The sequence below is a fragment of the Ovis canadensis genome, chromosome 13 (genome assembly GCF_042477335.2).
Source record: "Ovis canadensis isolate MfBH-ARS-UI-01 breed Bighorn chromosome 13, ARS-UI_OviCan_v2, whole genome shotgun sequence".
In the NCBI taxonomy this organism is placed as follows: Eukaryota; Metazoa; Chordata; class Mammalia; order Artiodactyla; family Bovidae; genus Ovis; species Ovis canadensis.
In genome coordinates, this window is record NC_091257.1 from 31,497,082 (window position 1) to 31,511,858 (window position 14,777).

General features: G+C 41.1%; 1 protein-coding gene across 5 annotated transcripts in view; it reads left to right on the forward strand.

The window, feature by feature from the left end:
* Positions 1-14,777, forward strand: part of CDC123 (cell division cycle 123) — a 46,372-nt gene that overhangs the window by 2,625 nt on the left and 28,970 nt on the right. For 2 of the 5 annotated variants that reach the window (XM_069547258.1, XM_069547259.1), the window contains exons 2-4: positions 6,600-6,657; positions 7,097-7,129; positions 12,961-13,056. In XM_069547258.1, coding sequence (XP_069403359.1) covers positions 6,600-6,657; positions 7,097-7,129; positions 12,961-13,056 — 187 coding nt within the window. Of the gene's footprint in view, positions 1-2,396; positions 2,469-6,599; positions 6,658-7,096; positions 7,130-12,960; positions 13,057-14,777 lie in introns of all 5 variants that reach the window. The other 3 variants (XM_069547256.1, XM_069547257.1, XM_070289258.1) reach the window with 3 other exon arrangements.

Below are 14,777 nucleotides of genomic sequence, written 5' to 3' on the forward strand. Positions count from 1 at the left end.
CAGCCTGCAATGCAGGAGACCCAGGTTCGATCCCTGGGTTGGGAAGATCCCCTGGAGAAGGAAATAGCAACCCACTCCAGTACTCTTGCCTGGAAAATCCTATGGAAGGAGGAACCTCGTAGGCTACAGTCCATAGGGTCGCTAAGAGTCGGACATGACTGAGTGACTTCACTTTCACTTTCGCTTTACAAATAAGTAGCTAGGTGACTTTGGGTCATCCACTCTACCTTTCTAAGTGTTTCTTTCCTCAAGCATGAAAATTATGAATAATCTCCTAAAGGCTGTTGTAACCTCCATTCCATTAGAGTAACTTGTCTGTGTGTATAGAATTATATCGACTTGATGGAGTAGGTCATTACATTTCTTACATCTTTCAGTTGGGCCTCGTGGATTCTTTTTTCTTTTAAAATTTTATGTATTTCTGGCTGTGTTCGGTCTTCGTCCCTGCGCCAGCTTTTCTCTAGCTGCAGTGCGCGGGATTCTCATTGTGGTGGCTTCTCGTGTTGCAGAGCACGGATACTAGAGTGCCTGGGCCTCCCAGGCGCCAGAGTGTGGGCTCAGTAGTTGTGGCGCCGGGGCCTAGTTGCTCCACGGCCTATGGGATCTTCCTAGACCAAGGATCGAATCCCTGTCTCCTGCACTGGCAGGTGGATTCTTTACCACTGAGCCACCAGGGAAGCCCCAGCCCTCGTGGATTCTTGGCTGCATAGTGAATTTTAGTGACAAAAAAAATTTAAGTAACCAGTTGGGTTAAGTATGCTGGGCCATGGCTTGTTTATGGCCTCAGTTGCTCAGGCTCGGTTCCTTTTTCTTGCGAGTTTTGGTGGCGTTTGGTACGTCTGTGCTTGGTGCAGCGCTTACGTTACTTGAGGGTTTTTTTTTTTTTTTCCCTTTTGTAGCTTTTCCCATTCCTAGACATTGAGTTCTTAACTAAGTCATCTAGGATTCCTCAACTAACGTGACATAATTCAGGATCACATCATCAGGGTGACTTTAGAACTGTGACCGCAGGACGAAGGGATTCACGAGAACTGTCAGTGTTGGCTCATACCTGTGAGAGCTGTAGACCCTCCAGAAAGGACAGATATGCAGAGAATTCACAGTGGAATCAAACAGTACATAGATGTTTTGAACCCAGTCAAGGGGTGATGCAACCCGGAGGGAATGAGACCTGAGAATTAGTTCTCCGACCAGGGATTGAGCCCAAGTCCATGACGGTGAAAGCCCAAGTCTTAGCTATTGGACAGCCAGGAAATTCCCTAGAGTTATGAAAATTTAAAGCAACTTTTAAGTTTCAAAGGCTCACCTGAAATTGGTTAAAATTTAGCAGCTTTACAAATAGAATAGTAAGATTTGTTAGTTGAATTTAAAAGCCTGAAGTAGGCTTTTGAATGTGAAATTGTAACTTTGAGAAATCAGATGTTCATTTCTAAAACTGAAGTAGCCCATGAGGAATCTTTCCTATGTAACCTTTCCAAAACCGTCTGTAATGTTACAGAAAACTTAATAAACAAATGAAGCATACTATTATGAGTCAATGATGGTTCCTCTGAACGTACGTAGGCCGCCATCGTTTTGAGGTTTTAGAAAATACATGCCTCACAAGCAAAGTAAGAACATTATTTTAGGTATCTGTGCCAGAATTTTTCGATGATTTATCATTACAAAGTAAAAAAACCAAATTATCCCATCCGTTTTTCAAGTGATATCAAGTATGGCTTTGCCATCCCTTAATTATGATCGTCTGAAAACAGTTCACCTGAAGCATGCCCAGGTAAGCAGCCGTGCACTCTAGAGATGAGGTGAACAGAATGCCGTCACAGTACATCCCAGCGGACTGTGAATTTTCGACCTTACACTTCCATTGCCAACCAGAGGTGCCCGGATCTTAAGCCTGCCTCCACCGTGTATCTTAGAAGGTGGTCAGGTGCAGTTGATCTTCTGATTCGTTTGGTCATTTCCTGTGTTGCTGCAAATACCTGCGGGGCCTCCAGTTTCTTAAAGGCACATAACCCTGGTACTCAGAATTCTTTTGAGCTTGTTGCCTTCACACTGTGATTTCAGTCTAGTTCTTTGGATTTGGCTGTTTTCGGGATTTTTTTTTTTTGGTTTGGTTTGGTTTTTGTTGTTGTTGCTTTTTTTTTTTTTTTTTTTAACCTCGGAGTCAATAAGGGTAATTACATGCACCTAATTTAGTTTATTGAAACATTTATTCATATTATTCTAATTTCTAGTCTGCTGCTGCCAAATGTCCATTATTAACATTTCCCACTTCATATTAAAATAAAAGGAACAAGTAATTCAGAAATTGAGTTTGGAACTTTCTCTCTGCTTGTGGTTGGTCTTTTAAAATGATGCCTTTTTTTTGGTGTGTGCATTTTTTTTTTTTTTTTTAGTGTCATTCTTCCACTTCCTCAGAATGTGAAGGATTATTTACTCGATGATGGAACTCTGGTGGTTTCAGGAAGGTAAGGCATGTCAGAAAAACGTTCTTTAAATTTTAGCATAAGGAAACGTAATGATTCAACCTCAACAGTTAACGTGTAAAGTAAGTACGTTAGCTTTGGCCCCATTCTCTCCTTTTTTTCTTTCTAGTTAAAATTATGTGCTGATCTTTGTCCTTCCTATATTCCTTGTTAATTCTCAGTTGGTAAGATTTTCAAAATTGAACACATCCTCTGCGAATAATTACAATCTGTAAAATTGAGTAATTCCTTCCTTCTCTTCCTGTAGAAAATGGGTATGGTAACTGTTCCTCTTGTTCAAGCAGTTCTCCTGTATATAAAGGAAAGTACCATGCTTCCGTCTTTTTAGTACAAACTTGAAAAAGTTTAAGAATCATGTACTTTAATGACATTCCTATTTTTTCATTCAGATCTCTGCTCAGAAGTCATGTTATCTAAGTGTTCATCCTTCACTTTCCTTTGTAAAGTAGCTTAATGGTAACCCTTGCTGATATGTCATTCTGTTTTATGGAGTTCTAGGTTGGATATAATTTTCTCTTAGAATTATTAAAAAAAATTTTTATCAAGCTAAAATACACATAAAATTTACCACATTAACTATTTTTAAGTGTACAGTTCAGTGGTATTAAGTGCAGTTATAATGTTGCAGCCATCACCGTGATCCATCTACAGAACTCTTGTTATCTTGTAAAACTGAAACTCTGTACCCTCTGAACACTAACTCCCCAACCCGCCTTCCACCAGCTCTTGATGACCAACATTCTGCTTTTGGTGCCAGTGGTTTTGACTACTGTACGTGCCTCACACAAGGGGGATCATGCAGTAGCTAGCTTTACTGCACGTAGCATTGTGTCCCCCAGGCTCATCCGCGTTACAGCATGTGTGAGAATCCTTGTTAAGGCTTTAATACCACTCCATTGTCTGGTTTACCGCATTTTGGCGCATCTGTTTTTTCTCCTGACCTCACTTAATTTTTCTGCATAGCCCTTATTTCCCTCCATCATTCCTGTAGTCACTCTATTATAATGCAGTCTTCATGAGAACAGAGACGTGGGCAGCTATGTTCCCAGCCCTTGGAACAGTGCCTGATATATAACAGGTGCTTGACGAACATTTCTTAGGTAAATGAACTCAGAAGTATAATTAGAATTGTGTGTGTTTTATGGCAACACTAATTTTACCATTTTGTTGTTTAGTCACTGAGTCGCATGCGACTCTTTTGTGACGCCCTGGACTGTAGCCTGCCAGGCTCCTCTGTCCATGGGATTTCCCAGGTAAGAATACTGGTGTAGGTTGCATTTCCTTCTCCAGGGGATCTTCCCGACCAGAAATCGAACCCACGTCTCCTGCTTTGGCAGGTGGATTCTCAACCACTGAGCCACCAGGGAAGCCCGGCTTTACCATATATATTATATATCTACATATATATTTTTTGGTTTGATGGATCTTCTGTGTAGCTTCCTGGATTATAATTCTGTTTCTGGTATTCTCAACCTGGTAATAACCTGAAAATTATTCATTTAGAGCCTCATTGATGTGGAATAATTGCAGGATAAAGCAACAGAATAGATAGGCGAGTCTCAACTTTGGGATATTTACAGACATAACTTTATTATTTTCCAATATAGAACACATAATAAGTCTACAAAATGGGAGTGTAAAGAAAACGCCTCCTGACAGTAGAAAGTGCTGAGCAGATGTCAGTGCTCTGAGCATGTGGAAGAGCTCCTACAGTGTATTTCATTGTCCAGATGCATCTTCTGTCTCTCTGGAGAGTCCTTGGTTTCTGACCCAGGCGTCTACTGTCTTCTGCCAGATTCCATGGCACCATGGCAGGCTACTTGTTAGCTTGCAAGTGGGGTGAAATCTCGGAGCCTCGCTAATGCTCAACACTGGGCGAGTCTTCTGCTGGTCTTTCTGAGGTCACTCAGTTGAGGTCAGCTACTACTGTAGTCGTTCGGTGGCTCGACGTAACTGGATGGTTTTAGGATGGCCTCACTCCTGTCTGGCAGTGAATGCTGCCTGTCAGCTGAGCTTCTCTTTCCATGTGATTTCTCATTCTCAGACTCCACTCCTTTATGTGGTGGAAGCCGCATTCCAAAAACGGGGGCAAGGAAGCTGTAAAGACTTTGACACCAAGGCTTAGATCACATGGTGTCCCTTGTGCTGCGTTGTTGGTCCCATTGAGTCTTGAAGCCAGTTTGGATTAAAAGGGTGGGGAAATAAATGCTGTTTCTTGATGGGAAGGGTGGCAGGGTCACACCACAAATGGCGCGTCAAGATGGGGAGAGCTGTGGCCGTCTGTGTACCTCATCTAAGGCTCTTGTTGTTTTCCCCATTTGCTGTCGTGTGTACTTGCTGTGGGCTCTTTCATTCTAGAGACGTATGTTTCTTGGTTTTAGAACTTTTAGAAATATTGTATCTTTGATCATTTCCTCTTATTCTTTTGCTTCTCTTTCTTTCTTTATAGATGTTAGAACTGCCGGGTTAATTCTCTGAATTTTGTCATTTCTCCTCTGTTGTCTCTTTGTCATCCGAGTTCTATTTTATGGAAAGTTTCCCTGATCTTGCCACTCATTCTATTGAGCTTTTAAATTTCAGCTACCATGTTTTTCCTTTTATACGAGTTCAGTCTTGTCCTTTCTCATGAATGCAATATCTTCTTTTATCTTTGAAGATATTTGTGATTTTTAAAAATATTTTTCATCTGTTTCTTTTACTGTCTTTATTCTGTCTGTGTACTTTTCCTCCTTTTAATTAAAAAACTCTTTTCTCATCTTGGAGCCTTTTATAGGTCTTCTAATGATTATAGGCCTTTATTCATATTTAAGAGTGAGGGACACACACACAAATTTTGTGTACTAGTGTGGGGCTTGTTGACTACGAGTGCCAGCAATCAACAGGAATTAATGGCAGATTCCCAGATGGCAATTATCTGTAAGTCTTTCCTCTGGGATTGTCTAGCATCTACAGAGACAAGTCCTCTAATCTGTCTATATCAGGGAGCCGGGAGGGAAGAAGGGGACTAGAGGTCTCACTCTGAATGTGACTTCCACTTGTAACTGTTGTTTTGTGGCATTTCACCCCCATATTCATTTGGGGCATTATGCACCTTACCCTCTGGTCCATGGAGGGTGAGTTGCTGGGGTGTGCCAGGTAAGGAAGACTGGACGTGTCTTCTTGCTCCTGTATGTACTGTACACACATCACCCCTTTCAGAGTGGAGCTGTGGGCCCATCACGTATGATAGCTCCAGGGGCAGCCTGTTGCTCACTGGGTTACCCTCTCACTGGCTTTCTCTTTTCCAGACTTCTGTTGCCTCTTTGCAACTGTCTCTCTTTGGTCCTTTTTGCCCTTTTGTTATTTTAAATCTCTTTAGTAGCATTTCAAGAGGGAACCTAGGGATGGATAAACGTCCGTGATTAACCAGAAGCCTCATCTTTCCTTTCTCTCGTAGTTTCTTGGTATAGATCCTCTGCTGGTTTCTGTTCTGGTTAGTGCTGATTTTTTGATGCTGTGATTGAGTTCTTTGTAGCCAGTGGTTTGTGGTTGAATGCTGAGAAGGGGCAGGGGCAGTGTCCTCTCTCTGAGGTCTTTCAGCCTCTGCTTTGCCCCCGGGGTGAGGATTGGCTGCTAGCGGCCCTTTTCAGCCCCTGCTTCGCTCACTGACTCTTTCTGAGACAGTGTGTCTGACCATGTCTTTCTCTCCCCCGTGCCCTCCAGCAGTGCCAGTCCCAACCCAGGGTGATTCCTGCCAGCAGCCTGCACGCACTGTCTTCACTGTAAACGGAAGATGCCCGGCTGTGCCCACAGGGTGTCCATCAGCTGCCCGAAACTACTCCCCCCACAGCTCCTGCTGTGTCTCCCTGGTCTTGGGCAGCACTTTCTCCCGTCGAGATTTAGAGCTGGTTCTTAGTGTCCTTAGAGTTTGAGATTTTCTTTCCCCCTTTGCTAGTGATTTCTGAGAAGACAAGACGTTTTTATTCCACCGTCTCTTATTGAACGTTCACTGTTGTTAATTTCAGGTTGGTTTTTATTAGTTTCTTCTTACATGTATATGAACACTCAGCACACCTGTAATCATGACTGCCTGGCACCAAGGCTTTCTCACGCTCAGTTTTTATGTTCTTCCAGGGAAGATCCACCTGCACGTTCTCAGCCAGACAGTGATGATGAAGCCGAAGAAATACAGGTTGGTTCAAAATACTATGGGGCTTCCCTGGTGGTGCAGAGGTTAAAGCGTCTGCCTGCAATGTGGGAGACCTGGGTTCAATCCCTGGGTCAGGAAGATCCCTGGAGAAAGAAATGGCAACCCACTCCAGTATTCTTGCCTGGAGAATCCCATGGACAGAGGAGCTTGATGGGCTACAGTCCACGGGTTGCAAAGAGTTGGACACGACTGAGTGACTTCCTGTTCCATAGACTGTCCTAATTGAAATGGTTCTGGCTTAGAGATCTTAACGTACATTCAGTAAAGTCAGAAATTCCATGGAAACCTCACTTGGACATGTACTTTGTGTTCAGGAAACTGTCTCGTGTGTGTGTGTTGTTTTTAGATGGAGCACTACTTCTTGGAAGCCGGGAACACTGTCTGCATTTAACATTCTCTTTCTGTCCTCCTTCCCCTGCAGTGGTCGGATGACGAGAACACGGCCACGCTTACGGTAAGAGCAGCGTGGTCTCAGGACCGCCTGGTGCCGTCCCACGAGGCGCTTCTGGGTTTCAACGCAGATCACTCTCAACTCCCATTTAGTCACCATTTCAAGCTTTTATTTATTATTTGGAAAATAACTTAAATCACTCTTCTTAGGCAAACTTCAATAGCAAAATTAATAACGTGTGTACTTATCAAACTCTGCTTAGTTCTGAAAACGACACAGTGATGTCATGGTAGGAATGAACGGACCCAGTGCCCTGATTATGGTGTCTAAGTACTGGTTTCCACTAAAAGGAGCTGAAGCTCCCTGGAGAAATTCAGGACTGGGGGTGGGAAGGTAAAGAGGAGCCTGTAGGAATTTGTGCCAGAAAGGAAGAAGGATGCGGACATGATGCAGAGGACCCGGCCAGCTCGATGGGCTCCCACTGGCCACATATGTGAGCATCATAACAAAACAATGACAATAATGGACTAGCATTTGAATCTATGGTCCTATACTGACATAAACAAATGCTTAAATTCAACAAATGAAACAGAAGAGAAAGCCTTTCTCTATAGTAGAAAATTCGACACCAACTAATAATTAAGAAGGAATGATAGAAATCAGCATTTACAGCCATTCTAGTAATCACGGAATAGATGTTAAAGCTTGTGGGTGACTATTCAATAAGGGTATTTGAGTCTTCCCAAAGTATGGCCACCAAAATTACTTGAAAGAAAGTGAAAGTATTAGTCACTCAGTCGTGTCTGACTCTTTAAGACCTCATGGACCGTAGTGCACCAGGCTCCTCTGCCCATGGAATTCTCCAGGCACGAATACTGGAGTCGGTTGCCACTCCGTTCTCCAGGGGATCTTCCCGACCCAGGGATTAAACCTTGGTCTCCTTCATTGGCAGATTCTTTACCAGAATCTTTACCATCTCAGATTCTTTGCCATATGAGCCACCAGGGAAACTAAAGTTACTTAACTGGTTACAAAGAGAAAGATAGCATCTTCCGGTGGAAAGACCTGTCGGCAGTATGAGCAAAGTCAACCTTGTCGGCGATGGGGCACGTCTGCATTGCCTGCCTCCTGCATGAGGCTCAGAGGGACACCTCACCTGCCGGCAGTGCACAGCCTGAGTCCAGCCATGAGGAAATGGCCGGCAAACCCAGCGTTCTGGAAATCACACGGAGTGACTGCCCCAGGCTCTTTCAGATGGTCAGGGTCATGAAAGATAAGAGCAGCAGAGAGAGGAAATGTTACAGATGAAAGGAGATGAAAGAGACAGGACAAGTTAATGCAGTGCATGATTCTAGACTGGGTCCCAGGCCAGAAGAAAATAGCCCATTTTTCTTCTGCTGTAAAAGACATTATCAGGACAGTGAGCCCAAACTGAATAAGATCCATAGATGAAATAGTGATGTTATATCCGTGTTAGCTCCCTGATTTTGATAATTTGCCTAGCTTACATTAAAAAAAAAAAAAGTGACTGCTTTTTAGGAAATGCATGTTGAAGTACTGTGTGTAAAGGGGCATCATGACTTCTGCTTACTATGGAAGGTGTATGTGTTTTATACACGCTCCAGCATAGCTGTGTATAGAAAGGGGGTTGCAGAGACAGAATGATAAAGCAGTGCAGTAAAATGCCTGCATGAAGAGTGTATAGAAAATTTTGGTTAAATGCTTCTTGTAAATGCTTCTGAAAGTCTGAAATTATTTAAAAATGGAAAATTAATTTAAAAGTGATAGGGTTTCACCAGGCCAAACTAGATGTTGTTGGTCAGGGGAGCTTTGAGGGCAGAAGAGCACACACCCAGTGGTAATAGTCCAGTAGTGTAGCTACAGAGAAGCCCAATTTAAAATGCAATCAAATAATCAAGATGGGTAAATTTAAAAGACACGACAGTGAATTTCAAAGGGCAGGTTGCAAAAAGTATACATATCAAATAACAGCCGTCATGTTAACATTTTTAAATATTTTGTATCATAGGCAGACACACGCACGTAAGTGTAGAATCATGACTAGAAGATTGTGACAGTCTTGTAATGATGGCTGCCTGTGGCGAGAAGAAAGGACTAGGGAGGAGAGCAAGGAGGTTAGGAGTTTCTTGAGGATCTGTGATGTTCTTTCCTTAAGAAATTTAAAGGTCTGGATCAAGTGTGTCAAATTGTTGAATGTATGGATCAGGGTATATATTTTTTATATGTTTAAAACTTTTATTTGATGATTAAAAATTTTTAAAGAAATATTCTTTCTGAATGAGTATGGTAGGGCTGTGTTGGGTAAAGTAGGAAAGATAAGTGAGTTTAGATCATAAAAGTCCACGGATGTGATTTAAAGTGCAGATTTCATCCCACTTAAAACATGAACCTTTTCTTAGACATGGAGAAGGCAATGGCAACCCTCTCCAGCACTCTTGCCTAGAAAATCCAACAGACGGAGAAACCTGGTAGGCTGCAGTCCATGGGGTCACTAAGAGTCGGACACAAATGAACGACTTCACTTTCACTTTTCACTTTCATGCATTGGAGAAGGAAATGGCAACCCACTCCAGTGTTCTTGCCTGGAGAATCCCAGGGATGGGGGAGCTTGGTGGGCTGCCGTCTGTGGGGTCGCTAAGAGTTGGACACGACTGAAGCGACTTAGCAGCAGCAGCAGCAGTTTCTTAGACCACTAAGGAGTTAGGTGTATTTAAAATCAACTCATTGTGCTATGGAGCTTAAAAGAATCCTATTACTAGCTAAATCTGTTAAAAAATCATTTTCAGGAAAGGATGGAATCATGACTTAACACACATGAAGGCTTTAACTCACGAGGGAACCAGGCAGACGTTTTAACTGGCTCAAAAGAGAACCCAAAGGACACACATTTATAGATTAGGAATATGTAAATATGTATTGTATTTACATAAAAAAATGAATACGTAAATAAGGCAAAGCTGGTTATGTATCCCTTGAGGGGGGACAAGACACCTGGGTTTCTGCCAGACAGAGTAGAAATTTCATGTCTGTAAGAAATACTGTTTTCACTTACCTGTTACTTACCAAGTTGTAAACCATCTCACAGACCCGGCTAGAATCAGGTAACCTAGAAAAGTGCTGTATGTATACAATACATAGTCTGCCACTGAAGCACAAATTTTTCTGTGTAATACATAAACTTTTTGTTATTTAAATTTATTTTAGGATCTTTATTGCAGGATTTCTTAAAGTTCTTAAGAAAATTCTTAAAGTTGAATGATTTGAGAATTTGAGGGAATTTATCAACTCTTTTAAAATGTAATACAGAATAGCCAGTATTTTATAATAACTACAATGAAGTGAAACCTCTAAAAAATTGTGAATTACTATATTGTATACCTATAATTTATAAAGAAAAAATGTAATACAGAAATATAAAGCAGTCCTTATATGTGAAGTTCAATGGGATAGGAAAATGAAATTGTTTTGTTTTTGAAGATCAAATCCCTCATGTTTTAATATTTTTGTAACTGTGTCATTTATTGAAAATATAGCTAATGCAGGTCTTAAATGAGTGTGTTTATGGATGAAGCTTGTTTGGTTGCCAAAGCAGCCACTTCAGGGGATTTTAAAGAAATTACTGCCTTAACAGAAAGCATAATTTCTTTTGCCGGGGAGAGGAGAATGGAAGATAAAGAAGCTCAAGACTGTTACTTGTTTTGAAAGCCTCTCTGAAAGGCATTTATTTCACGTATCTTACTCCTTGGAAGAAAAGTTATGACCAACCTAGATAGTATATTCAAAAGTAGAGACATTACTTTGCCAACTAAGGTCCGTCTAGTCAAGGCTATGGTTTTTCCAGTAGTCATGTATGGATGTGAGAGTTGGACTGTGAAGAAGGCTGAGCGCTGAAGAATTGATGCTTTTGAACTGTGGTGTTGGAGAAGACTCTTGAGAGTCCCTTGGACTGCAAGGAGATCCAACCAGTCCATCCTAAAGGAGATCAGCCCTGGGATTTCTTGGGAAGGAATAATGCTAAAGCTGAAACTCCAGTACTTTGGCCACCTCATGCGAAGAGTTGACTCATTGGAAAAGACTGATGCTGGGAGGGATTGAGGGCAGGAGGAGAAGGGGACGACAGAGGATGAGATGGCTGGATGGCATCATGGACTCGATGGACGGGAGTCTGAGTGAACTCCAGGAGATGGTGATGGATAGGGAGGCCTGGCATGCTGCGATTCATGGGGTCGCAGAGAGTCGGACATGACTGAGCAACTGAACTGAACTGAACTGAAGCTGAAGAAGACAAGCAGAAAATGGAGATGGTGGCACGCTGTCTAATTAAGTAACTAAAAGACACTTCTGACCTCCGGAGGTCAGGTATATCTGCAGCAGTCACATGCATCTGCAGCAGAAAGAAAGGAAGTACAACCTCCCCGTTTTTTTAACGTTTACGTTTTCGTGTTTCTCAGCCTTGAGTCACAGTTTTTTTTGTTATAGCTGGGCTAGATCTTGGGAATCAGCATAAGCCTTTTTTTTTTTTTTTGGTGTTTCTTTATTTAGGATGACTGAATAACAAGTCATCCTAAAACTTCATGACTTGAAGCAATAATCATTAAAAATTTTTAAAAGGTTCTCCTCCATTTAGTTATTATAAAAAATGCCTTTTCCCTCATGTTGTACAATAATATATCCTTGTAGTCTTACACCCAATAGTTTGTACCTCCCACTCCTTTAGCTTATCCTGAAGTGAAGTGAAAGTGAAAGTTAGTTGCGAAGTCATGTCCGACTCTTTGGGATCCCAGGAACTGTACTCCACCAGGCTCCTCTGTCCATGGAATTCTCCAGGCAAGAATACTGGAGTGGGTTGCCATTTCCTTCTCCAGGGGATCTTCCCAACCCAGGGATCGAACCCCGGTCTCCTGTATTGCAGGCAGATTCTTTACCAGCTGAGGTACTAGAGAAGCCTGTTAGCTTGTTGTAGACCAATTCTAGTTTTTTCCCCACTTAGGGAAGAGCGTGTCATGATGGGACTTTCAGTACTAGCAGTTGCCCACTAGGGGGCAGCAGATATAAAGGGCTAAAATGACCGCAACGCATCCGTGTTTTTTTGTATTCTTGCTCTCCTGCAGGCCCCACTTGTATCCTTCTCCCCTTTCTGTCCCCGTGCTCCTGATGGTGACAGAAGACTCTAGGAAGAGCAGAATCGTAATGACGTTTACATCCCATCACCTCTGTATTTCTGCTTATTTCCTGGTTGAAACAGCACAATGTTTTGGTTACTTGCTGATATAATCATTTTTAAATCAACCAAAAAAGAAAGAACATTTTAATTTCACCAAGGTCCTATTTTTGAGTTTTGTTTATATTAAAACCTGTCTGGAAATAGCCATGTTTAAATGCAGTTAGCCACATGATTTATTTCTCGTTTTTGAAGCCTTTTGGGGGTATGTTCTTTTCCTGCAAATGGAAAGGCTTCTGGTCCTTTAAATACGAGGTATTACTTCTGAGAATTGGAATCTGTGCACAGGTGATATTCCATCATCTCTTTTCATTTAATAGGCACTGGTTTTTTGTCAGTGTTAAGAGAACCATTCATTCCTTCTGTCACATCCCCAGGTGCCTTGAAATACTAACAGTCTCCTTAGCTTTGTGGGGCTGGATTGTTTTGGAAAACGTCATCTGAGCACTTGTTATTCTTTTCCCTTCCTGACGAATGTTATCTGATCATTGATTTTATTTGGCTGAGTTCAGAAATTCTGATAGTAATTTGTTTTCTAAATTATTTTCAATATCCTGAAGTGTTGACCTTTGTGAGTTTTTTTTAATCTTGTTTTCTATATTTATCGTGCTGATACTGACTTGCCCAAATGATTTCTTCCTTCTCTCTGTAGGCACCAGAATTTCCTGAGTTTACCACGAAAGTCCAGGAAGCGATCAATTCCCTGGGGGGCAGTGTATTTCCTAAGCTTAACTGGAGTGCCCCAAGGGTAGGAGCACGTCTGTAAATCTCTCACTGTGTGAATATTGTCTTGTGATTCCATTTCATTTTATATCCCCACGGAGGGTCTAATTATATTCCTAATTCTAGGGAAAATATCATGGAATTTATTTTTGTTTTCCTCCTGTTATTTATTTTCCTGATTTGGCAATGCATTTATTTCCTTGAGTCTGTGAAATACTTTGTATTTTGCCAACTGACAATTTCAGCCTCTTGTGTTGCTTATTACACTAGAAATCTCAGAAAATGTTCCTCTGCCCTTTTCAAAACTTCAGCTCTTCAGTTTGACAGAGAAACTTTTCTCTATTGAAAAATAATAAAAATTAGAATGTTGTGGGATCTAGAAATAGAACAGTTTGACAAATCAACTGACGTTTTCTTAAATTGTGTTTTATTGCTTCAACATTGCATTGATAAGATTTTTTAATTTAAGATCTAGGGAAATTCATCATTTTTTCTATTCCAGTAGAAAACAGTTTAATGTCAGCAAAGCTCATTGAAGGATTCAAGACTTCTCTGCATTTTCGAAAACTATCTTTGTGTGCTTTCATCTTTTCTTATTCTAACATGAATGATAAATTGTACTTAATCTTTTATTTGTACTTATTGAAATTAGTGACATATATATATAGTTTAAATTTCTGAATGCTCACTATAAAAATCAGAAAATCAGCCGGTCCTGACACTGTTTCCCACTGCTCGGAGGCAACTGCGTTCGTATATTTTAGTACCATCTTTTGTTATTTTCCTCAGTAACTCTATTCTTACATCTTAAGCGTTTCTGCTTTAGGACAGAAAGGTTCAGTACTTTTTCATCTCTCATTCTCACTACTTTCTATTGCAGTTCACTGTCCTCAGATAGGAATAGCATACCTTGATTACATCAGTATTCACTGTGCTTTGTTGCTCAGTCGTGTCTGATTCTTTGTGACCCCATGGACTATAGCCTACCAGGCTCCTCCGTCCATGGAACTTTCCAGGCAAGAATACTGGAGTGTGTTGCCGTTTGCTTCCCTGGGAGATCTTCCCAAGTCAGGGATCGAACCCTCACCTCCTGCATTGGCAGGTGAATTCCTTACCACTGAGCCACCAGGGAAGCCATTTCTCAAATGCATTTTTGCAAACACAGCATACACATCTGTAAACTGTGTGTTGCTTATGTTTTCTTGTTCAGCATTTTGTCTTCCTTAGAGTTAATAATTGTCTTATTTATTCAGCTGCATGGTTTTCTGTGTATATACTGTTGTTTCAGTGGAGTTAAAATCTGTGTGTTCAGTATATCATCTTTAAACAAAAGTTCATCATCTTTTTTCATTGGGAAATTTAAAGAAGTTATTATTTTAAAAATTATTAGAACTCATTTTTAGTTTATCTATGAGGAGTAAATTGGGTCATTCTTGACTGCTGGTCTTTGACGGCTTGAGGCTTTCCAGTTAAGATGGGTAGATTATTTGTGATTTTAAGTTATTCCTTTGTTCATTTTTTTTTTTAATTGAGTGCCAGCTATTTACTACTGCTTCCTTTCATGCAGTGTGGATAACTGGACATTTTTGTTTTGCAATCACCAGTTTTCTCAATACATTACTGCCCTGTGTCTGATCTATGGGAGAAGTATGTTTCTTAAATAACTTATTCTGTCATTTTTAGGCTTGTTTCACTGAGGTTTGTGTCTCTGTCTGCTGTTCTTACTTTTTTTCCCTTTGGTTCCTA